The 23212-nt window shown below is 47.7% G+C and overlaps 1 protein-coding gene across 1 annotated transcript in view; it reads left to right on the top strand.

Moving 5' to 3' along the window:
- Ptprn2 (protein tyrosine phosphatase receptor type N2) overlaps positions 1-23212 on the top strand; it is a 680302-nt gene that overhangs the window by 613438 nt on the left and 43652 nt on the right. Inside the window, exon 15 of the mRNA XM_027417041.2 lies at positions 17658-17731. Within this exon, the coding sequence (XP_027272842.1) occupies positions 17658-17731 (74 nt within the window). The remainder of the gene's footprint in view (positions 1-17657; positions 17732-23212) is intronic.

Here is a 23212-nt window from a genome sequence, read left to right as displayed (position 1 = left end):
AGTGTCTGGTTTCCCCTGGCAGCCATCCCATCCCCAAAAGCCATTCCCCTGTTGATCCAGTGGTAGAGCCCCCGAGATGCCAGCTGGGGGCATAGAAGCCATAATGGGAACTAACCCTGTTTGCTCTAGCGTAGAAAACCTATGGGATGCTATGTGAAATGTTAATGCTAATGCATCTCAGCTTAGCATTAACAGTGGTCACTGGTGTCACCGGTACGATGCTGCCACAAGACCTTGAAGGCTTCAGTCTAGTTGGGGGGTCACTGCAGTCCCGAAGCGACTCCATTGGAGAAGGACTTAGTTTCCTACTGTGAACATAAGATACATACACTAGGTGGCCATGATACAGATACAGAGCCTCTGGTGTATAGACTGGGTGTGTGCCCGGACCTCCTCCACATCACTGGCCATGGGTATTCACAGGTCCTTCCTAGGCCAAGTTTAGATTTTGGCTAACATATGAGCCCTCCCAAGGAAGCCCTCAGCGACCAAGGTCCCCCCTATGAATGGGCACTTAATAAACGCTGGTCTGTTGATTATGAGTAATGAATGAGAATAACTCAGCTACCCATCTACCTCAAGACAAGAGGTACTTGTTCATATCTCAGAAATAATAAAATGAGCTTTGCTAGCCTGGTTTTGAGAGCCTAGCAAAGGCATGCTAGCCTCAGGTTAGCATTGAACAAATGAGGATCCTTGATGAGATATCAGAGAGCACCTGGTCACTGAGCCCCCACCTGGGGCTTTGCTGCATTCTGCCCAGGGGCACCTGGGGACTCTCATCTTAATAGCAGAACACTATAGCACCTGCTTTAGCCAGAACCCCTTGGTTGCACCTTAGAGTAAATGTAGGAGTTTGGCCTGAGCTTCAAGGCCGGGAGCTGTGTGCTAAAGTCACACAGAATGGCGAGCCCTTAGAATCCAGACCATCCTCCTATGTGTGGACATTTGCCGGAGAGAAGCTGGCATTCCAATCTCTGCTTCCATGGGGTTAGATCATGTTCCCCTTTAGACAGCCATGATCAGAAACTGTTGCAACTTGCAGACTTTCCATTTAGAAGAAAGGTAGAATAAAGCACGACCCATCAACAAGCAGGTTTTGTTCAAGTCACCAGCTACATCAGAGAGTGTTGACAGGTGCTGGATGGTGAGGACCAGGCTGCTGTCTGTCCCTAAAGCAGAGTTGGGATGGATAGAGTGAATGGGGGCAGGGGGATGGCATAGAGGTAAAGAGTAGGAGAAAATGGACAAAGGCATCTGACTGTGCTTAAATTTGAAGTCTGTTCCTCATAATGTGCCCTCCCGTAAGGATCTGGCACCGCTGTGGCAGCTGTGGGGGAGGACCAGGGCCCTTGGGCCTCTGTGACAGACAAGATGCTCAGCCCTGTCTGCCCACGCTAGAATAAGGCGGAGAGGAAAATGCTTCCGGGCATGCCTGGAAACATGACTAGTGCCACCTCCTGGTGCCAACCAATGGGACTCTGCCACCAGCTCTCAGCTGTACCGGGTGTGAAAAGCATGAGTGCTAGCCTCACTAGGAGAGTCAGTTCCTCTAGCTACAGGAACCCCAGCCATGAGCGTTTCCCTTAGAGGCTGGCCTTTTTACTCTCCAGGCTGCAGAGACCCTCTTCCGATTTCCCCTCCTCCCTCCCAAGCAGTGTTCTCCAGCTAGGGCTTGCTGACCTCTGTTCCAGACTCTGGGGGGCGCCCTTCCACCCTGCTTCGTTCTCTCTGCTCTTTCTTATTAATGGGATTGGCCCCGCCAGCGTCAAAGGACACGGAGGGGCATTTCCCCCATGTGGCTCTGCTTGTGAGAATGCACGCTATAGCCCCCCACAGGAGGGTGAGTGACAGGAGGAGGCTGCGGTTCCCCTGCCCTCTGTACTTCCTGGTGGGGTGCCCTTTGGTGTCTAGGAACAAAACAGAACCACCATCTGTCACTCTGAATGTGTGGCCTCTCAGGTCTCCTTCATTCAGGAGGAGTGACCTTCATTCAGGCCTTCCGGCTCCCAGCCTTGGGATGCAGCCCTCCACCTGTGCCTCCTGTCATTCTTCCTCCCAGAAGCCTCCTGCACTTACCCTGTGTCCCTACGCTGTTGCAGGACAGTCTTTCTACTCTCCCCAGGATGAGCCCCACTCATGCTTTCCATCCCTGCCCCTTTGCTGGAGTGGTTCTGTCAAAACCCCTGCCCAGGCATTCCAGCACCGGGCCTGTGAGGTGGCAAGGGTGGGGGAGGAGAATCACAGGTGGGAATGCCAGTGGCAGGGTCCCCACAGCCCAGACTCTCCAGCGCCATCAAATTCCCAAAGAAGTGGCAGCCCACATTTACTAGACACCTGGCCAGCACGTGACTACCTCTAGTTGCATCTGTTGTGGGAGGTTTCTTTTCAGCCTTGGTCCCGAAGCCGCCTTTCAGCCCCAAATAAACACACGGACACTATATTAGTTATAAAACTGTTGGCCGATGGCCAGGGATTCTTACTGGCTAGCCCTCTCTTAATTATTAACCTGCAACTACTAATCTATGTATTTCTATATGGCCTTATCTTACCAGAGAGCACCTGGTGCATCCAATCCTCCCAGTTTCTATATGGCTGGCATCTCGGTCTCTCTCTACCTACCTTTCCCAGAATTCTCCTCATCTCCTAGTCTCACCTATCTTCCTGCCAAATAGTGTTTTATTCATCAACCAATAAGAGAAGCATATATACAGAAGGACAGCCCCCATTGTGCATCCTCTTGGAACTTTGAAGAACTTCATAGGCTTTTTCCAGTTTTGTGCATGGTTACAAAGGGTTATGCAATAGTTTGTCAGTCTGCTTTCAAAACCAGCAGCAGAAATATAACAATGCTATCTTGGCATACTATTTTAGATAAATGAAAGAAGATTTTGTCTCTAAATTTTGAAGAGAGAGAGAGGCATGGTGATTCTGAAGCCATGAGGAGGAATGTTTCTTGGGACAAAACCAAAGAGATTAAAGAGCTGGAGACCCAGGTGTACAACTAGGTCTGGGGCAAAGTGGCCTCCTTTCTCATGCTGGGATAGTGTTGAAAACCAATCTCTGCTGTCCTAGGGGTTGAGCAGAGGTGATGTGCAGCCAGATTGCTCCCTGTGGTAGGAAATCCTCCAAGGTCCCCTTTACAGGTACCCAATCCTCACCCTTGGCTTTTGGCATGTGCTTCCTCGACTGTGTAACACGAATAAATAAATGACCTAGAGATTGATATTGGGGTTCAAGCTTCAAGCTGAATATCAGAAAAACAAAGCAGCCGGCCACCAGCTCTCAGCTCTAGCTCAGGCTGAAGGGGCTAATCCACACACAAGCTCTCCATCAAGCCTCAGACTGTAACCTTCTCCTCAGAGTGGCTGGAGAACGAATCCCTCATACCGAGATCTTGCTTCTGTCTTATATACTTCCCTGGTGTTGGGATTAAGGGTGAGTGCTATACTTCTTTTTTAGACTGAATCACTCTTGTGTAGATCTGGGTGGCCTTGGACTCTCAGAGATCCGTCTATCTCTTAATCCTGAGTCCTAGGATTAAAGGTGTGTGCCTCTACCTCCTAGCTTCTGGATGCTGGGATTAAAGGTATGTTTCTGGCTTCTATAGCTTGGGACTGACTTTGCTTTCTGAATCCTCAGGCAAGCTTTAATAAATCATAAATAATACATCACCACACCTCAGTCCTAGCTTCCTTACACACAGAGAGAAAGAGAGTACACGTCTACATTTGTGTAGGAATCATACGGCCATGCTGGCCCACTTCCATGTTGCCATCAGGATCTGAGGTTGTTCCCCTAAAGATGGTGGTTAGCCCCGAGGATGCGAGCCCTGCCCAAGCATCCATGGTTAGTGAGTTATAGCAGAGGAGCCGTACTCAACATCCTCTCTACCAGAGAGAACTTTGTTAGATCTCAGAGATTCTGCCCCCTGCCTGGCTTTCCACACAACCTTCTCTCTTGAACTTACTTCACTATCTACTCTTTCCCAACATTTCTCTCATCTTCAAGCCACTGGTAAAAGGAGAGAGTCAGTGTGGCAAATGGTGTTTGCCTCCCTTCCTCTGTGCTGCCTGGGATTCACTGGGCACCCTCTGGGAGAGGTCTAGTTGTCGAGCCTGTGCCCGAAGTCCTAGCAATGTGAAACACTCGCAGACCCCGGCAGCTCTAGCTTGAGCTTGTCTAAATATGTACAAACAGTGTATAGCCAGTGCTAGCCAGGAATTCCCCCTATGTCTTCCTTGTGAGCTGTATAATCTGCCCAAAGTTGGAAGTTAGTCTTCACCCTCAGACGATTGCCTGCAGGACTGGCCCGTCTAACTTGCATGCTGTTTCCCAGGGACTCTCCTTACAATGCTTGGAATGGTGCCCCCACACTTCCCAATACCGTCTTAAAGCCTCCACCCCCACCCATTGAAATCACTTGGCAGTTACCCACAAACTGGCTCTAGGCTCAGGCACTCCAACTCAGCATAGCTGTGTAGTTGCCTAGGAGCTTTATTCTGGTCCAAATGATGAGTTTATTTTAGGCACAATGACGTTAAAATATATTAGCCCACCTCTAAAAATAAGGGCATTCTTATCTATGGCTGCAGCCCTGTTGTTACATCACTAAGTAATGATGTCATCTGACCTCGTTGGCTCACTCAGGCTCCGTAACAGCTGCAGACATCCCCAGCAGAGGGCCAGCAAGACAAATCCCTGCTGAAGCCACTCCTTGGCTCATAGTGTCCAAGTCTGCAGTCCCCACTGTTAAAGGACACTGTCATCTGGATCAGGTCACAACTCGATGACCTTACCACTGCTTAGCAGCCTGTGAATATCCTGTCAGTCACCGTCTCGGATTTTGGAGGGAAGCTATCTGGAATTCACTGTGTGAAGTTCAAGGACACATGACTCAGCCAGGCTCCATGCTCTAGGGTCCTTGATATCCCCGTGTGTGTGTGTGTCTTAAACCAGGGCACCATCATGGCTCGTAATTGAGATTTATGACAGCACTACTTTTCTTCCCTACATGCCCCCTAGTGAATCAGTTCTCCCGGTGGCCTCCCTCTTGCCAGGTGGTCATGAAGCTTCCACACAGGAGCTGTCTGGACCCACAGGAAGCTCACTTGACTCCTTCCCGGGCACCCAAGCCTGAGAGACATGTCTGGGCCAGACTCCTCCACAGAGCTACAGGGGTCAGCGTGTTCCATAGTCTCAGGGCATGAAGCCTTCCATCCTCATCCATGCTCCCCTTCACCTTCCTGTCTTCTTCCCCATTCTGCCCCTTCTTATTGACTCTAACTCAGTCCACTGTCAGCAGAGCGAGGCTTCCAAGGATTATGGAAAGGTAGCCTTTCATCAGAAACCAGGCTAATTCTATTTGGAGTCCCAGTCAAGACCACACATGCATCAGAGTACCCACGACCATAGACAGCAGAGTAACAGAGTTAAAGAGCAGATATCTAAATGTCTGGTGGTTGCTTCTTGTCATCTGGCTTGTGGGAGGGCGGGTGGGTGGGTTGCAAGAGAGCACTATTCCACCCAAGAGTTCATGTCCTAGGCCTTCATGAGACAAGGGCAAGTGGGCAACAAATGAGGAGGGCTCAAACCAACTTAAGTCAGGCTGTGGTGTTACCCGTGACCTGGTGTAAGGCAGACACTAGATGTAGGAGGTGAAGAAAGTCAGCCACAGCCAGCTCACAGGTTTCAAGGAAGCTGCTTTAGCTTCCTGATGTCTAGAAGTGAGAGCTGTCCAGTCACTTAAATGCTCCTGGTTGTGAAAGTTGTCACATCAGTGTAGGCTTCTCCTACACTGATAACAAACCAGCCATGTGCACCGAGACCCACCTTGGGGCTGGGCCATTACTGCGGGTATCTCCGCCACAACAGCAGAAAAGGGTGATAAAAAAAAAATACCCATTTGTGAAAAAAATGATCTGCTGGCATTCCAGTGCAAATGGAGAAAGGTGACTATTGTAGTCACTCCCCAGACCAGGAAGCAGCCTTGTCAGTCCTTGGTTTGGTGTCACTAAGGGAAGAGCCTCTTTCTTTCCCTTGCACGTATGCATCTGATAGCATTAGCTCCTGGACTCCCACAGGAAATTCTGGGCCATGGCCCCTGCACACATCCTCACCAGTGCTCTATCCCTACTCTGTCCAGTGTAACCCACTACAGCCAAGGCCACTGCTTCTGGAATTCACAGAGATTCTCCAGCCTTTGCCTCTTACTCACAAACATTTGGGTTAAAGGCACGTGCCACCATGCTTGGCCTGGGCACTGCTTCTTGAACAACTGTGTCCATCGCTCTTGTGGCATAAACCATGGCCACCTTCCTGAGACACTCCTCTCCTGCCTCTACAGATGATGTCCTCATTCTGGCTGTGAGATGGCTGGTCCTTTGGGATTCTTGAGTGTTCTTTCACCAATGTTCATTGCCGGTTAAGTCTCTGAGTTAAAATGGGATGGTCTCAGTTGCATTCATCAATAAGATGCAACCATTCCAGGGGTCAAAGGACACATGTGTAGGTCCTCATTGACTGTCATGACATCTGTTAAAGATGGTACCTCTGCCCTCCTGTCTCCCAGACAAGCCTTATTTTCCCCCAGGCTACACAACACATAGACCAGCAACATTACTGTTCTCCACAAATCATGACACTGTGTGTGTGTGTGTGTGTGTGTGTGTGTGTGTGTGTGTGTGCACTTGCATGGATGTGCATTAGCATACATGTGTATGAGTGTAGGGATCAATTGGCAACCTCAGGTACCATCCTCAGGAATGCTGTCCACCTCTTTTGAGACAAGGTCACTCATTGGCCCGGAGCTCATCAATTAATCTAGGCTGGCTGGCTGGCTAGCAAACTGCAGGGACCTTACAGTCTCTGGGTTACAAGAATTGCACCACCATGCCTGACAGTTCATACTGATGCTGGGGATCAAACCCAGCTCCTTATTCTTGTAGGCAAGTGTAACTTTAGTTTCTTTCCAGCCTGGTCCCACGGCCTTTTTGCCCCTAAATAAGCACACAGAGATATATATTAATTTATAAACTATTAGCCGGTGGCTAGGGCTTCTTACTGGCTAGCTCTTAATTATTAACCCATAACTACTAATTTATGTATTTCTACGTGACCTTATCTTACCAAAGAACACCTGGCAATTCCTATACCCCCAGTCTCTACACAGAGTCTCCTCGAAGTGCCTCTCTCCTCTCTCCCCAGCATCCTCCTCATCTCCTAGCCCCGCCTATCTTCCTGCCACTCCTGTCCAGTCAGTGTTTTATTCATCAACCAATCAGAGAAACACATATGCAAAAGAATATCCCCCATCAGGCAAGTGCTTTGCCAACAGAGACATCGCTGCAGACCATAAAAGTGTGGTTTTTAAAGATGTTTGTTCTTGACCCACTTCAAGCTTAAGCTCCTTCAAGGTTGGTGTGTTTTGCTAACGGTGGATCGTGTGTCCTTGTGCAGAGCTGAGTCACAACCCACATGTGGGGCAAAGGACCTGGTGGGAAGACCTCACAGACAGATGGCATGTTCCTGCCTGACTTGCTTCTGTATGCTTCTGTTAGGTCATTCAGAGAATGTATAACCAAGTGAACCCAAACTGTGAGTGATTCCCCACCCTGTGCATCTAGGAGAGACCTCAACTGGTGCCCCTCACTCTGGCACCAAGGTCCTCCCCAAGCCCTCTGTGACAAGCCAATGAGGATAGCCCCTATTCTGTCAGCTGACCTCACAGAACCCTGCAGGAAGGTCCCTGTAGCCACTTCAGTAAGAGATATAAAAGCTAAGACCTGAAGGAGGTTGAATGCCTTGACTGAGAATTCAGTGGGGCTAGAAGCAAGCACCGCATCCATGGCACACCACCATCAGGCCCTGGGAATAGAGCAATGAAGCCCCACAGCTTAAACAGTAGGACACCACAGCCTCACAGCTCTGGTGGCTGAAATCCAAGGACAGGGTGTCACCAAAGCTCTCCTTGCCTACCAAGAGCCATCTTCCTATCTACATGGCATTGGTCCTGTGGTAATCTATGTCCAAACCCACCCCATGTTTCTGCTCATGCCAAATCATGCTGAGGAGTTAAACTTCTATGCTGCTGGAGTTTTCTTGTCCTGCCTGGTCCCACAGCCACCTTTCAGCCCCAAATAAACACATGCAGAGATATATATTAATTATAAATCTTTTGGCCATTGGCTAGGGCTTCTTTTTGACTAACCCTGTCTTAATTATTAACCCATTTCTATTAGTCTATGTATTTCCACGTGGTCTTGGCTTACTGGAGAATGTCCAGGCCTCTTTCTCCTTTGGTGGCTACATGGCACCCTAACTTTCCTAGAATTCTCTTTGTCTCCTAGTCCCACTTATCTTCCTGCCTCTATTGGCTATTGGCCAAACAGTGTTTTATTCATCAACCAGTAAGAGAAACATATATACAGAAGGACATTCCCCCATCACTTCTACACCAATTCGGGAAGCAAAATTGGTATAAAGGTGAAATCCCTAATTGGTGGGAATCCAACTGTTCTGCCAGCTTTATACTCTACCTATACCACAATTTACTGGCCCAGGAGTCTTGCTGTCTTGCATCTTGAAAATTCACAAGGATGCTTATAAAACAGCCTTAATAAATGAGATCTGGGGTTGAAGAGATGGTAAAGACCACTTGCTGCTCTTACATAGAGGACTTGGGTTTGGTTCCCAGCACCCACATGGCAGATCAACATCTGTTATTCCATTGCCAGGGAAGCCATTCCTCTCTTCTGACCTCCAAAGGCACCAGGCCTTTTCATAGTAGCACATACATACAAGCAGGCACTCTCACATACACATAGAAAACAAAGTTTTTACACAGTAACACACAATAAATAAATTTTTTTTTAAAGGAGGAAATGACATTCATAGACCAAGACTGGTGACTGCTGCGTCACAGGCCACTGTCACCTCTGTGGGGCCTCTGTGGTTCAAGGAAGCCAAACCCAGGCCTCAGTAGGTTTGACAGCTTGCCAGGGAACATTAGCACTAGGTAGGTCTCCAAGTAGGACCATCTTGGCATGTAGGAGGGATTTCTGAAAATGATACCTGTGGTAATTAATCATCATTTTTAACTGAATTTAGAATCACTATGGAAACACTTTTTTTTGGGGGGGGTTCTATGAAGAGGTTTAACTTACATAGGAAAGACCCACCCCTAATGTAGTGAGTTTCTCCTCACGACCTGGGGTCCCAGACTCAAGACAAAGGAGGAAGTGAACTGAGCCAGTGTTCAACTCTCTCTGTTTCCTGGCTATGGACGCCATGTGACCCATCACCTCATGTCTTGCTCCCACGCTGCCTCTACCATGATGAACTGTACCCTCAAACTGTGTGCCGAAACAAACCCTTAAGTCACTCTTGCCAGATATTTCCCCACGACAGCAACAGAAGTAATGAGTATAGAAAATGTTTTGCCATGAAGTGGGGGCCACTGCTATGACAGACCTGGCAATTGATCCTTAGGCTTTTGGAAAGTGTTCGCTCGAGAGAAATGTAGCAGAATGTGAAACTTTGAGCTAGAAAAGCCCTCGAATACTGCCAGTAAGAAGAGTTCAATGGGCCGTTCTAGTGGGAATTTGGAAGACCTGAATGATGAGAGCAATGAGGTTTATGAGGCCAGTGAGGACCTATGGTATCAAGAACTGAGCCGTTCACATCGCTGCTCACCTTTATTAAGTCTGTTTCACAAGCATCCCTGTAGGTTTTGCAAAATGCAAGAGAGCAGCCTCTCAGGGGCCAGCAAATGGTGGCGTAGGCGGAGAGCAGAGCATACAGTATAACTGGGTTCCCACCCCTATGGGATTTCACCTGCATACAGGTTTTGCCACCCACACCACCGGTGTAGAAGTTCAACTCCTCAGCATGACTTGGCCTGAGCAGAACTCAGGGAGCCAACCCCAGAGACATCCCCCAGTCTGGTAAAGTCTACATTCTGCCCGTGTCCTGAAAATCTGAGTGAGGCTGAGTTACGAGCCAAGTAGTGTGAGAGAAGAAATAATCAAGTCAGTACAGCACTCAGGCTGTGGCATAGGCTAACTGCTCACTGTTCTCACCCAGGTCTACAGGGTGTCGGGGGAGGAGCAACAAGCAGAGCAGAAAGATGAAAATGTACCTTTGGTAAGGAAAACAAATGGATTTAAAGTTGTTGACAAGGTGGCAGGCACAAAAGATGCAAGAACTAAGGGATCATGTGGGTTGATAGCAAGGTTCCAGAAAGCTCCTCAGGCTAAGCATGTCAGGGTCATACGCTATTAAAAAAAAAAAAAAAAAAAAAAAAAAAGGCTTTGGAAGGCCATTGCAGGAAGCAGGGAAGGCAAAGTCTAAGTTGCATCATTGAAAATACCAGAACCGAATGGTGGGGTTACCACTAAGAAAGGCTGAAGGCACAGAGCAGGGCCACCCCAAGAGAGACACATGCATTTGCTGCAGACTGGTGTCCTGGAGCTAACTAAGGCTGTGGGGGTTCAGGTGATTTCCATCGCAAGCCACAGATGCCAGACACTGCACAAGTTTGGTGTTTTGTCTGTTGGCTTCAGATTTGCGCCTCTTTCCTTGCTACCATCTCATTGCTCCCTTTGTGAACAGGGATATTTATTCTGTGCCATTATAGATTGGAAGCCCCGAACTTTGATCTGACAGGGGTGGGGGTTTCTAGTTGAAACCATCTGGGGGGTCTCAGGAGAAACTTCAGGCTTTGCATTTTTGAATAGTGTTGGAACGGTGAACACTATGGGGACTTTCAGAGCTGGACTGACTGTATTTTGCATCAAAAGATGAGCATGAGACTTCAGAGGGTAAGGATGAAACTCGGTGACTCAAAGCAACACATCTGAGTGTCAAGAGGTTGAGTTCTAAGGGGTTGATCTTTTATTTTTAAGATTTATTTTTATGATAGGCTTATGGGTGTTTCGCCTGCACATATGTCTGTGTACCATATATGTGCCTGGTGCCCTCAGAGACCAGTAGAGGGCATTGGATCTCCTGGACAGTTATAGTGCCGAGAATCAAACCCAGACCTCTGAAAGAGTAACCAATGCTCTTAACCTCTGAGCTATCTCTCCAGCCCCTGGGGGTATTTAATGTTAATTATCAACATGGCTACTTTTGTAATCACAACGGAAACACATTTCTGCGTGTGTCTGAGAGTACTTCACAAAGCCTTAACTGGGGGCTGGAGAAAGGGCTCAGTGGTTAGAGCACTTGCAGAGGATCCAGGTTCAGTCCCCAACATTCACATGGTGGCTCACAATCACCCATAACTCCAGTTCCAGAAGATCCCCTGCTCTTTTCTGACCTCCACAGGTACTGGGAAAGCATGTGATGCATGTATTTTTACATACATGTAGGTATTAATACCTGTACCCACATACCTACATTAAAAAATAATTTAACCTTAACTAAAGAAGAAAGATTCAACCCAAATGTCTATGGTACCATCCCATGGGCTGTTATACCCAACCAAATAAAAGGAAAAAGCTAGCAGAGGATCAGCAGTCCACTAGCTACCATGTCTCCCCCAGCATGATGGGCGGTAGTAATATGTTAAATTGCTCCTTAAGTTGCTGCATCTTGGGCTGGAGAGATGGCTCAGCCATTAAGGGCTAGGCTGTCAACCAAAATTATAAGTTGCTGCATCTTGTACTTTGTCACAGCAACAAGAAAAGCACGCCACGCTATGGCTTTCTGTTTTTAGATCTTCAGAGACTTCCATCTGGCTTCTCAGAGTACTGGCGCAAACACTTGTAACAAGGCATTCTTTGGCTTAGCTACAGTAGGTCTGAACACAGTCATCTCTGCATGTTTGTAACCCCTCCCTCACTGGGAACTTGGGGGTGCAGCACTGATGTGTCTGGTTTACTGAGGGCAGTAGGTAATAATTGTTGTTTATCAGCTGTCAGTGGACCTGTGAGATTAGGGAAGGAAGCTATGGTCATGAAGGCCGTTCGCAGGATTGAACTATAAGGAGAGAGGAACAGGAACGTGGGTGACATGGGCAAAGGAGTGGGGCAGAGGATGATCACTGTGGAGGTCTGAGACACATGGAGGGATGAGAAACTGAGAGGAACATGGAGACCAGATGAGCACATGGAAATGTGATGAGCATGAAGGGGAAAACTTGGGGAGGGATGGCAAACGGAGGACCACGGAGGCTTGAGGATCGTGGAAGGATGAGCTCCACGGAGGCAGGAGAAGCATCAAGAGACAATCAGCATGTACCCGTGAGAGGGAGGTGACTGGCTACACGTTGCAACTTGCTCAGACCACTGCATAAGTAGCAGTACCAGGAGTCGCAGGACCCACCTTCCTCGGAGGTCTATGCTAGAAGATGGCATGCTAACCAAAGACGGCTTCCATGCATCTTCTAAATTTACCAAGATTCTAGATCCCACATCCACTAAGGATGAAACTTCAGAGACCTCCAGAGTGTTCCTGGATGACTATCCTCCTGGGCTTTTTGCCTTTGAGATCCTGGAACTTGTTTATGTTGGCATCTTTGAGTCATTTTGTATTTACTGAGGTGACAGTGGTCTCTACACACATTTTGCTAACTCAGTGGACTGCCTCTCCATCTGTGGGTCCATCTGTAGTCTTAAACCTATTCCTGAACTCCTCACTGTGTTCCAGTGATAGACACCATTTATCACAACAGTCCTGTAATTAGATATTAAACCTTATGTTGTTCTTTTGTTTAAGTTTAAGAAGTGAGAGATGGAACCAGCGTGATAGAACAGGAAACAGGAGATACATTAACCATGGAGTTTATTACAAGTGGGGAGAGTGAGAGGGGGAAAAAAGGGGGTGAGAGAAGCAAGACAGGAAGAGGGTAAGGGAGTGTAAGTCTTTTAAAGGGGTCCTTTACACCTGCGTGCTGACTAGTACTCATGGAACCCTGGGCTGACCACACTACTGCCTGAGTGCATTCTGCCAGGTAACAGGGGCAGGCCAGCATAATGCCTGAATCCTTTCACCTTATATTTTGAAAGACTAGTCCAATCCTCTAAAATGTTGAGTAATTTATCCAAACACTCCAGGCTAGCTAACAAACAGCAGGGCTTAGATTTGAAGCTGTTTTCTTTGAGATGGTCAAGAACACTGTCTGATCTTCCTGGGCCTCTAATTCTTCAATGTGAGGTAAGAATATAGCTCTGGTGCCAGGTGGTGGTGGCGTACACTTTTAATCCCAGTGCTCAGGATGCAGAAGCAGGCAAATCTCTGTGAGTTCAAGGTCAGTCTGGTCTAGAGAGTGAGTTCCAGGACAGTCACAGCCACACAGAAAACCCTGTGTTAAAAAACCATATGTATGTGTGTGTGTGTATTACGTATATATGTATGTATATGTATATGTGTATATAATATATATATATATATATATATATATATATATATGTTTAATATGTAGTGCTGGGCTCCAGGTAATTAAAGATGTGTATGTAAAAATGTGGAAATGTGGAATATTCCCAAACAAGGTAATGATGTATGACAGATACTGGCTGAGCCAGAAGAGGGTGGTGTGTGGTAGATTTGATCAACAGTATGCTCCATAAATGTTCCTAACCTTTCCTCCCAGGTAATAAGATTGTGGATCTCATTTGAAAGAAAATAGTTCCCACAATGATAGGACCAGATGCAGAAAGTGAGATGTTCCTGGCTTCTGAGTTCTCAAACTGAGTTTGTAATACATGCCCACTGGTTAACTGAAATGGCTCAAGGATGCTGTCAGTTCTTGGCCTGTGTGTGCAGCCATTCTGCCATCTGTGTGTTGCCCTGGGAACAGAAAGAAGCAACTTCCATAAGGCAGAGAATGGGGTGGACTAGCTGCCTGCTCATAGCCACCCTGGCTTCACTGAAACTTGCAGTTGGCCTCACATGTATCGACTGATGTCATAGGCCTCTCTGCCCCCTGTTGGAACCCTGAACTGCTAAGCCTTGCAGTTCAGGAATCCTATCTTTGACACTCATAACACTGTGTACTTTCTTCTTGCTGGCTCCTATAGCATTGCTTTAGAAGTACAAACAGGGAAAGAAAACCACAAATTAGGTAGGAGATTTGCTACTGACTTACCACTGGGCATATCCCTGCTGGCCTATGGTGTCCTAGCCCTTCCAGGGTGGCCCCGTGTGTTTTCAAATGCATGTTCCAAAGTGGGCCAATGTTAAAAACGAAATAGCCTAAGTTTAAAAGCAAAATGTTACAGTACAAAACCAAATACACTGTCTGAGGGGAGAAAGGCCTCTCCTTGATTGACGCTCTGATAAAGAAGACCCTGCTGTACAGTAGTAGGCCACAGCCTCCATGACAGACCTCTCTCTTCCTATGTAGACTATAGATCTTTCTTTCCTCAAGCCTCCAAATGTTGCGGATATTTTCATGGCTTTCTGATAAGTCCAGCTGCAGCTACCTGCTAAGCCCAGGCACATGGCTACCCTGTCTGGGCCATGCTGGACCTTTGGAAGAAGCCACAGTCACTCTCAGGCCTCCCCAGCACAACCCAGAAATTCCACTAGGAACATTCACCACTTACTGAGCATACAACATGGGAGCCAGGAAACCATGGGCTATGATCTGTCTTTTTCCTTTTTCTCTCCTGCATCAGCCCCAGTTGTTTATAAATGTTTCTCAAGAGACGCCCCCAGCTGCAAGCAGCACAGAGCTAAAGATGGTGTGTTGAGAACATTTACAGTAAGTCAGGTTTCCAGGTGCCCTCTGGAACACTCTGGAAGCAGCTAGGAACATGGCTCTATCACAGAGTCAGTTCAACGGGCCACCACACCAACTTGAAGGTAGTACACGTCTTCTTTTTCTAGTATGTGTGAAAATATAGAATACTGGAAAAATTAAGAATATTCCTTAGCCAGGTGGAGATGGCATACGCCTTTACTTCCAGCACTCGGGAGGCAGAGGCAGATGGATCTCTGAGTTCAGTGCCAGCCTGGTCTACAAAGGGAATTCCAGGACAGCCGGGACTATTGCACAAAGAAACCCTCTCAAAAAAAAAAAAAAGAATACTCCTTAACAAAAACTTATGCTGGTAACTTGGAGTCAGGAAAGAGAGGTCTATTTCAGTTTCCTGATGCTGCCGGTTTATACTTTCAAGTACTGTTATGCAGGAAGGAGCCATCCATCCAGTCTGTGAGATTATTTTATCATCCACACTCTGACAGGACCCCTGGCCTGGAGCGTATCTGTTGCCGAGAGCCCCAGAAGGTCACGCTTTCCCAGTTCAACCTGATATAAGTCCCTTAACTTCCCCAACCCTAGAACACAGTGGTGGCTGTTTTTAATCACACACTTGTATGTGTGCCTGGGTGTGAGTGTGTGCACAAGTGCAGATTCCCAAAGAGGCCAGAAGAGGGCATCAGATCCCCCAGGAGATGGCATTACAGGCCTTGCGGCCCACTGGTATGGGTGCTAGGAACCCAACAGAGGTTGTCTGCAAGAGCGGCATGCACTGGTAAACGACTGAGCCCTCTCTCCAGCCCCAGTTCTTGTGTTGATACTGCAATTTTAATTATGTAGCTCAGTTCATATCATGGGTGCCCAGCACGTACTCGGCCATGGGTCTGATCCTCAGCACGGCATGAATCCAGTGTGATGGTGCCTATAATCCTAGCCCTGGAGATGTGGTAGCAGAGGGATTAGATATTGAAGGTCATCACTGACTACACAGTGAATTGGAGGATAGCCTGTGCCATAGGAGATCTTGTCTAAGAAAAAAAAAAAACAATAAAGAAAATGAAGCCTGGAGAGCTAGTTTGGTAGTTTAGAGTGTACACTGCTCTTCCAAGTTTAGTTTTTGCACCCACTTTGGGCAGTTCACAGCCACCTATAACTCCAGCTCCAAGGGGGAATCAGACACCACTGGCTTCTGTGGGTGCCTGTCTTCATATGTGCACATACCCATGCATAAACCCACATAATTACACATTTTTTTTAAAAAAATGAATTTAAAGGCCAGAAAGATGGCTTAGTAGGTAAAATGCTTGCTATGGAAGCTTGATGACCTGAGTTCAGTTCCCAGAATCTACCCACATTAAAGGTAGAAGGAGAGAACCCAACTCTAGGAAGCTGTATTCTGACCCCACACATGGATTGTGGTACAGGTTCACCCATACACACACCACACACATACCACACATGCACAGACACAGACACACACACACACATGCACACACACAGACACAGACACACACACAGAGACACAGGCACACATACTGACAAACACACAGACACATACACATATACACACATGCACAGACACAACACACACACACAGACACATACACCACACACACACAACACACACACATGCACAGACACAGACACACACATACACAATGCACACACACAGACACAGACACACACAGAGAGACACAGGCACACATACTGACAGACACACAGACACATACACATACACATATACACACATGCACAGACACAAGACACACACACACAGACACATACACCACACACACACACACACACACACACACACACACACACACACACATACACACATTGTTGACAGAAGCAGGTGGATCTCTATGAGTTTGAGGCCAGCCTGGTCTACATAGCAGGCCCCCAGAACAGTCGAAGCTACGTAGTTAGGCCAAAATGTCTCAAAATGAAGTTACAGAAACGCAAGTGGGAAAACAAAGGCCTCAAGCCTTCTCTGACTCAACAGGGCAGTTCTGGTACCTAGGAGCCACCTTCCACAGGAAGTGGCCCATCTGAGGAAGGCTTAAAGGGCTTCCAAACACAGGAAAAAGGGCATGGCGTTGTGTGTTCCCCAAAGAAAAATCTCTGGTGTGTGTGTGGGGGGGACAGGCAATGATCAGAAATGGTGACAGCATTTAATTTGCCAGTGAAGGAGGAAAAGGCAGCTTTCCCAGGGTCTGGTGCTCTTAGGCAGTATTGTCCTCACATGTGCCCCAACACCACACACACCCATCCTTTCTGCTAAGACCACACTCTGGAGAGAAGGCACAGAGGGTCACAGCAGGCAGGAGGCAGTTTGTCCCCTATCTAAGGTGTTGCATCATTGATCCCATGATGGGGCCGGTTTCCACGACAGTCAGATTCCCCTCTTCCAGGGCACATCCTTATTTTAACAGTGGACATGTTTCATCGCAATTCCTTTGGCTTTTACTTTCCTTTTGAAACTAAACTCTGGTAATCCGGAGGTTTTAATGACTTATCAACAACTTACATTTTGGATGTCGGCCCTTCCTGTTGGTATTCACGCGTATGTTTATTTACCGTATGTGGACAGAGTTGTCTGTCACCAAAAGGCCAGCGCTCAGTTAATGCCATACAGAAGATAAACTTGGCATTTGAGCTCTACACAGGAAAATTGTCAAGGTGTCCGAATTCTGCCAAACGAGAGGCCCTTGGCGTCTTTCTCCACACGCCCTGTACATGCCCCTTATACCAAAGATTCAAACACGGAGTGTGACAAAGAAAAGCCCACACTGTAAGGTGTGCACCAGAGCTGAGAAAAGCTGGAAGTGGAGAGCCTTGGAGCACATGGGGCCCACACAGGCACCCCCTAGCCCACCGAAGCGGTGGTTAGCATTCCAGCAGTTGGAGGGCTGTACAGAAATGTAACCGTCTGCTCCTGGCTTGCTTCCAGATGACCACTCCAGGATCCTGCTGAAGTCTCAGAACAGCCACAGCAACTCGGACTACATCAATGCCAGCCCCATCGTAAGTACATGGTCACTGGGGAAGGGGACAAGGGGCTGTTTCTGCCACTCCTTGTGATGTCACACTCCTTTAGTGGTTAGTGGCATGTCTTTAGGCATAGGATGGATGGGTGCACTTGTTTCCAGCCTCAGACGAGGGGCTGGAGAGAGAAAGCTGGAGCCAAGTAAGTGCTGGCCAAGAAGAGAGGGAAAACTGGTGTGTGGGGCAGGGGTGGGGTGGGATGGGTGGCAGGGCTGGAAAGTTGGGTGTCAGAGAAGGCTGGGCTGGCTTCCACTCTGCAGCTGGGGTGCTGTGGTTGGGAGAGAAGAAGCCAGCTGTGCGGAGTCACAGACCATGATTGGAGACTTCCTAAAGAATTCAGAGGATTTCACCGTGTAGATCTGGGACCCATGTAGCCTTTGCCACATCTGGAAAGGACTCAGGAAAGTATCAGGAACCTCACTTCAGTTCTGAAGTTCAAATTTGCCGAACAGGGCCTGCAGCACACAGCATTTTCTGATGAGGTCCCCACCACACCAAGGACTGAGAATACACAGGTCATCTCCAGGCTACAAACCTGGATTATCATGTCCTAGCCCCCTTCAAATCCTATAATAGTATGCCAACTATGAGAATGTATTCAGTATGTCACAGGAAAGGGCTTTGGACAGACCTTTAGGAGATGCTAACCATCCTTGTTGGATGAAATTTTAAGACTCCAGCAATGTGTAGCCAATCCTATTTCCTGACACCTCACATCCCACACAGTGAATGGGAGCCTTTGTGAGACATGACCCGACTGAAGAACTGGAGCTTTGTCTATACTGCCTGAGACCAGACCATTGCATGTATACACATACATTTACATACTTACATGTGTGTGCATTGCTGGGGATGGCTTCTTTACCTCGGCAGGAGTGGACTTTGAGGCCTGAGCCCATCTGTCTCAGTGGTTCTCAGTTAGGGTTGCTCAACTCATCTTTCTCTGTAGGACTCATTTAAGCTCCAGCCCAAGCCTTGCTAGCTGACTCACTTCTGAGCAAGTGCTCAGGCTCAGGCTCTACATGTCATGATGGAAGACTGACTGACAGGTGACAGCCACTCAAAAACCAGTTGAAGTGGTTTTCCTCTTGTCCTGATCCCTCCTTGCTGAAAAGAACTGGATGAGGAAACCAGAATGGAAGTAGAGGTCATTTCCAAGTCTGAACATCAAGAGTATATACCCTGGCACACCTGGCTAGGATTCAGGCTGAAGCCCTGACTCAGCATGGGTTTGTGTGGCTCACAGCTACACCATCCACAGACCAGTGGTCACAGGGTATTCTTTGGTGGTGACAGGAGAGTCCCATGAGCTCATGTTAAGAGTGACTTCCCCCAGGCCTTGCTGTCCATAGCTGTAGGTCGGAAGGGTCAGTTGGAAAGGCAATATCCTAGTAACTTTCATTTTCTCTTTGCTTCATATTATAATTCTTTTTTTTCTTCTTCTTCTAAATTTGAATGTTAAGAATGAGCCAGAAGAAACTCATTGTGCTGTCTCTCTGAGATAACTGGAGGAACCCTGATAATGACCCTCATAGCAGCCACTAAATGAGCAGTGAGCTTACAATTACACCCAGACGGCTCTGGCTGTACCACATAAAACTATGACAATTACATCTGTGCCCAGTCCTCATTAAATTTCAGGAAAGTCACCCAGTAGTAAATAAGGAACAGTTTGCTTTCAAATCAGGGTCGTGAGAGCAAATGGAGATTCTGCCATCCCACGCAGCACTTGTGAGAGAGAAACCATCACTTGCTCTAAGCATGGGGCTTGGCTACTCCCGAGGCCTCCAGACTGAGTGAGGCCACCCACTTTGCAAATAGGCACTCAGTGTGTGACCCGGAACCAGCCTGAGATTCCTAATGCCACCAAGAAACAAGCTCGGTTGTTCATCCTACTGTGTCAGTGACTGGAGGAATTTGAATGTTTCAGTTTGAATGCTTTCAACTAATTTAAGTCAGGAGCCTAAGGAAAGGATGACAGCTGTCCTAAGAAACTGGCCAAGTGCGGGGGATGGTTCGTGGGCTTTCAGAAAATATTCAGGCAAACATCTGTGCCTATGAGTTTGATATACATCACTGCTAAATAAATCACTACTCAGAGTGTGAAAGTGCCGTAAGCAACGTCTCTTGGTTCCAAAGCTCTAGCGCCCAGGACCGCCCCATGGGAAGAGCTGGCATCAGAAGGATAGTCTAGTTCCATTAGTTTTTAAGAAAGCATGCTAGTCATGCAGGTTGAAACAGGCCTTTAATCCCAGCACTCAGGAGGTAGAGGCAGGCAGATCACTGAGTTTGAGGCTTCCTGGTCTACACAGACTTCCAAGACAGCCAGGGCTACACAGAGAAACCCTCCCTTGATAAACCAAGAAGGAGAAGGAAGGAAGGAAGGAAGGAAGGAAGGAAGGAAGGAAGGAGGAGGAGGAGGAGGAGGAGGAGGAAGCATTCTGTGAAACTTGGCATGTGTTAGGAGTGTAGGGGACACAGGAGCACCAGAGTAAACACAGTCCCTCTGAATAACCCAGGACACTGTGCTCTCCCCTAAACCGACCATTTGGGGCTGGAGCCTGGGGCAGACAGGTCCAGTGCAGAGTAGACACTCCTCACTAGTGACTACAGTGGGGATGTCCTCCCTCCTCCCTCCTCCCTCCTCCTCCTCCTCCTCCCTCCTCCCTCCTCCCTCCTCCCTCCTCCCCTCTCCCCCCTCCTAAGCTCTTCAGGGCTTCTGAGTTGGAAGGCTGGATGCTCTATTTTTAAAGTCAGTTTTGTTTAGAGCATTACTGAGGGCTTTAGTGTAAAAAACATTAAACAGTTGCCATCCATGTTTAAGAGAAAGACACTGTCTCATTCTTCAAGTCCAGTATTTGGAAATACATGGACTTTCCCCCCATGTTATGATAACACCCTGAGAATCAGCCCAGCAAGGGCTTGATCCAACACAGGCATTCCTTTTTGTCATACCCTACAAACAGAACTCTTGGACTTAGTGTTTTTGGATCCTAGAGCCTTCTGACTTTTCCTTAAAGTCACTTGAATGAGTCCGTCTCCTGGGATTATCTGTTATGCTCGTCTCTCTGAGCAGGCTGGGTCCCCGGAGGAAGCCCCCATTAAGGAGACAGTGTTGGCGAGGCCACTGTCCTGCCAGTTTCTGAGATGACCACTGGCAGCTAAACAGTGTGTTCACAGCAGCAAACTGGGGGCTCCACGGAGGAAGCGTAGGCATGGCATCCACCTCAGTGCATTGCAAGGATTTACCGATGCACTCAGACTAGCTGGTTTGGACATGTGTGTGCTCTCATGCCCCTGGTGTTCCAGTATGAGCATACCCACACACCCCCACTCTGTAGCACACAATAGGACTGACTTCCAGAGCCCCGGAGGCTGTATAACTAGCAGCTTGTGTGTGGAAGCATAATACTCTTCGGATGGAAGCTACAAGGAACAGCAGGAAGCAATGTGGAGGAAATGCTAGCCTTGAAGGGTAGAGGACTCTGGAGTGAGTGGACACTGTGTTCGCTGCCCATCAGGCAGACCTGTCCTTGGATACCCCTACTAAGAAAAGTATTCTAGAAACTGGCCACCGCTGGGCGTTGGTGGCACAGGCCTTTAGTCCCACCACTCAGGAGGCAGAGGCAGGTGGATCTCTGTGAGTTTGAGGATAGCTTGGTCTACAGAGGGCCAGGACAGGCTCCAAAGCAATATAGAGAAACCCTGTCTCAAAAACCAAGAAAAAAGAAAGAAAGAAAGAAAGAGGAAAGAAGAAAAAAAAGAAAAAGGAAGGAAAGAAAGAGAAACTGGCCACTCTCCTCCAAACACAGTTAGCCGGCCTTGAAAACTCAGATGTGGTAAAAACTTCTGTGTCAAGCTAAATGTTTGCCTCACTTCTACTCAAAGACTGAACCACACCAGGGCAGGCTTCCTGCCGCCGCACACTGGTGGGTCTAAAGTGTTCTGCACAGTCACCTCCTGAGAAGGCAGCCTGACCTGTGTGTCATCACCTCCCTGCCCTGTGTCTGCTGCCACTGGCCACATCTTCTCTTGTATATTTCCTGTACCACCCTTGGCTTTCTTTATCTCTGCCCGATGTCTGAACGAGTTTGATGGGGTTAGAGAATTTTTCTTTAATGACAATTCAGACCTATTACAAAAGTGGACACGTTTGCCCTACCAAAACACTGCCCTTATTTTTTTCCCCTTTTAATCTTGTATCTCTCATTCCGAAAACAGTTTAATTGGTAGTTTGAACATGTCACAGGTTTCAAATGTGCTATAGTCTATGTTGTTATGGGCAAAAGAAATCTCAGCCGAGAAGGGGGTGGGGTACCCCTTCCTCTGCCTGGCTGTTTGCAGGAGAGACAGGGGTCTCTGTAAATAGCTGTCACCCCCAGCCAATGCATATTTTGAAAAATCAAAACTCCTCATTTCTGCTAAGCATTTTTCTGCTGAAACATCTTAATTGGGGCCTTCAGTGAGAGAAACATAATTTTACCTGTATTGTGTATGCCATGAATCTCAAAACGAGGTCCAGTTTTAATTATGAATCATGAAATTATATGCACAGAAAGCTCTCCCCTGCCCCCACCCCAGCCAATATCACATCCGTGTTCTGTTGGAATAACTTGCAGCAGCTGCTTTGTGCTCTTGCCCTCTTTTATGGCTCACATAATTACAAGGTGCATCCAGCACCTTTCTGTGCTGACAGCCGTCATCCCTATGAGTGCTCACAAGCTGTGCCTGGGCTCACCGGGGCTTGAGACTCCTCCCTGAGCCTCCACACTGAGCATATGGTGAAAACATTTTTTCCCTTTATTGTTGTGCCGAGAAATGAATTGTCAACACTTATTTTTAAATGCAGGGCCCCCACCTCTCTCTCTCTCTCTCTCTCTCTCTCTCTCTCTCTCTCTCTCTCTCTCGTGTGTGTGTGTGTGTGTGTGTGTGTGTGTGAGAGAGAGAGAGAGAGAGAGAGAGAGAGAGAGAGAGAGAGAGAGAGGGTATTAAAATTCAGGGCCTTATACATTCTAGGCAAGTGCTCTACCACTGAGCTACAACCTCACTCCACATTCTACACCTTTAATCAAATGCAAAAGTCAAAGTGTTGGATGCCAGCTTTGGACTTGGCAAGGACAGGGTGGGTCTGACTGGGTAGCTGTCTTAACCAGTTTCTATCCCCATGCAATGACCCAGTCTCCTCCCCTAGGGCTGGTCTCTGGTGTCCCTTTAGAAAGGGCATAACTGCTCTGTAACTTGGAGAGAGTGATGCCCAGGGTCCCTGTTATTTGTAGAGTTGCCAAGGAAGAAGCCCACTAATCAGGCTTCTTTTCAGTGCACCCCACAATATTTGCCCTTGTGTTCATTTTATTTTTTCCCCTGCACAGTCAGTCTTCAAGTTAACCATTGTGAGCAAGGTCTGTGATGCTGGGTTTCCACTATGGGAGCAAGCGAGGCACATGCCAACAAACCAAGTAG

Source organism: Cricetulus griseus, chromosome 5 (genome assembly GCF_003668045.3).
Source record: "Cricetulus griseus strain 17A/GY chromosome 5, alternate assembly CriGri-PICRH-1.0, whole genome shotgun sequence".
Taxonomy (NCBI): Eukaryota; Metazoa; Chordata; class Mammalia; order Rodentia; family Cricetidae; genus Cricetulus; species Cricetulus griseus.
This window is presented reverse-complemented; position numbering and strand designations above follow the sequence as displayed.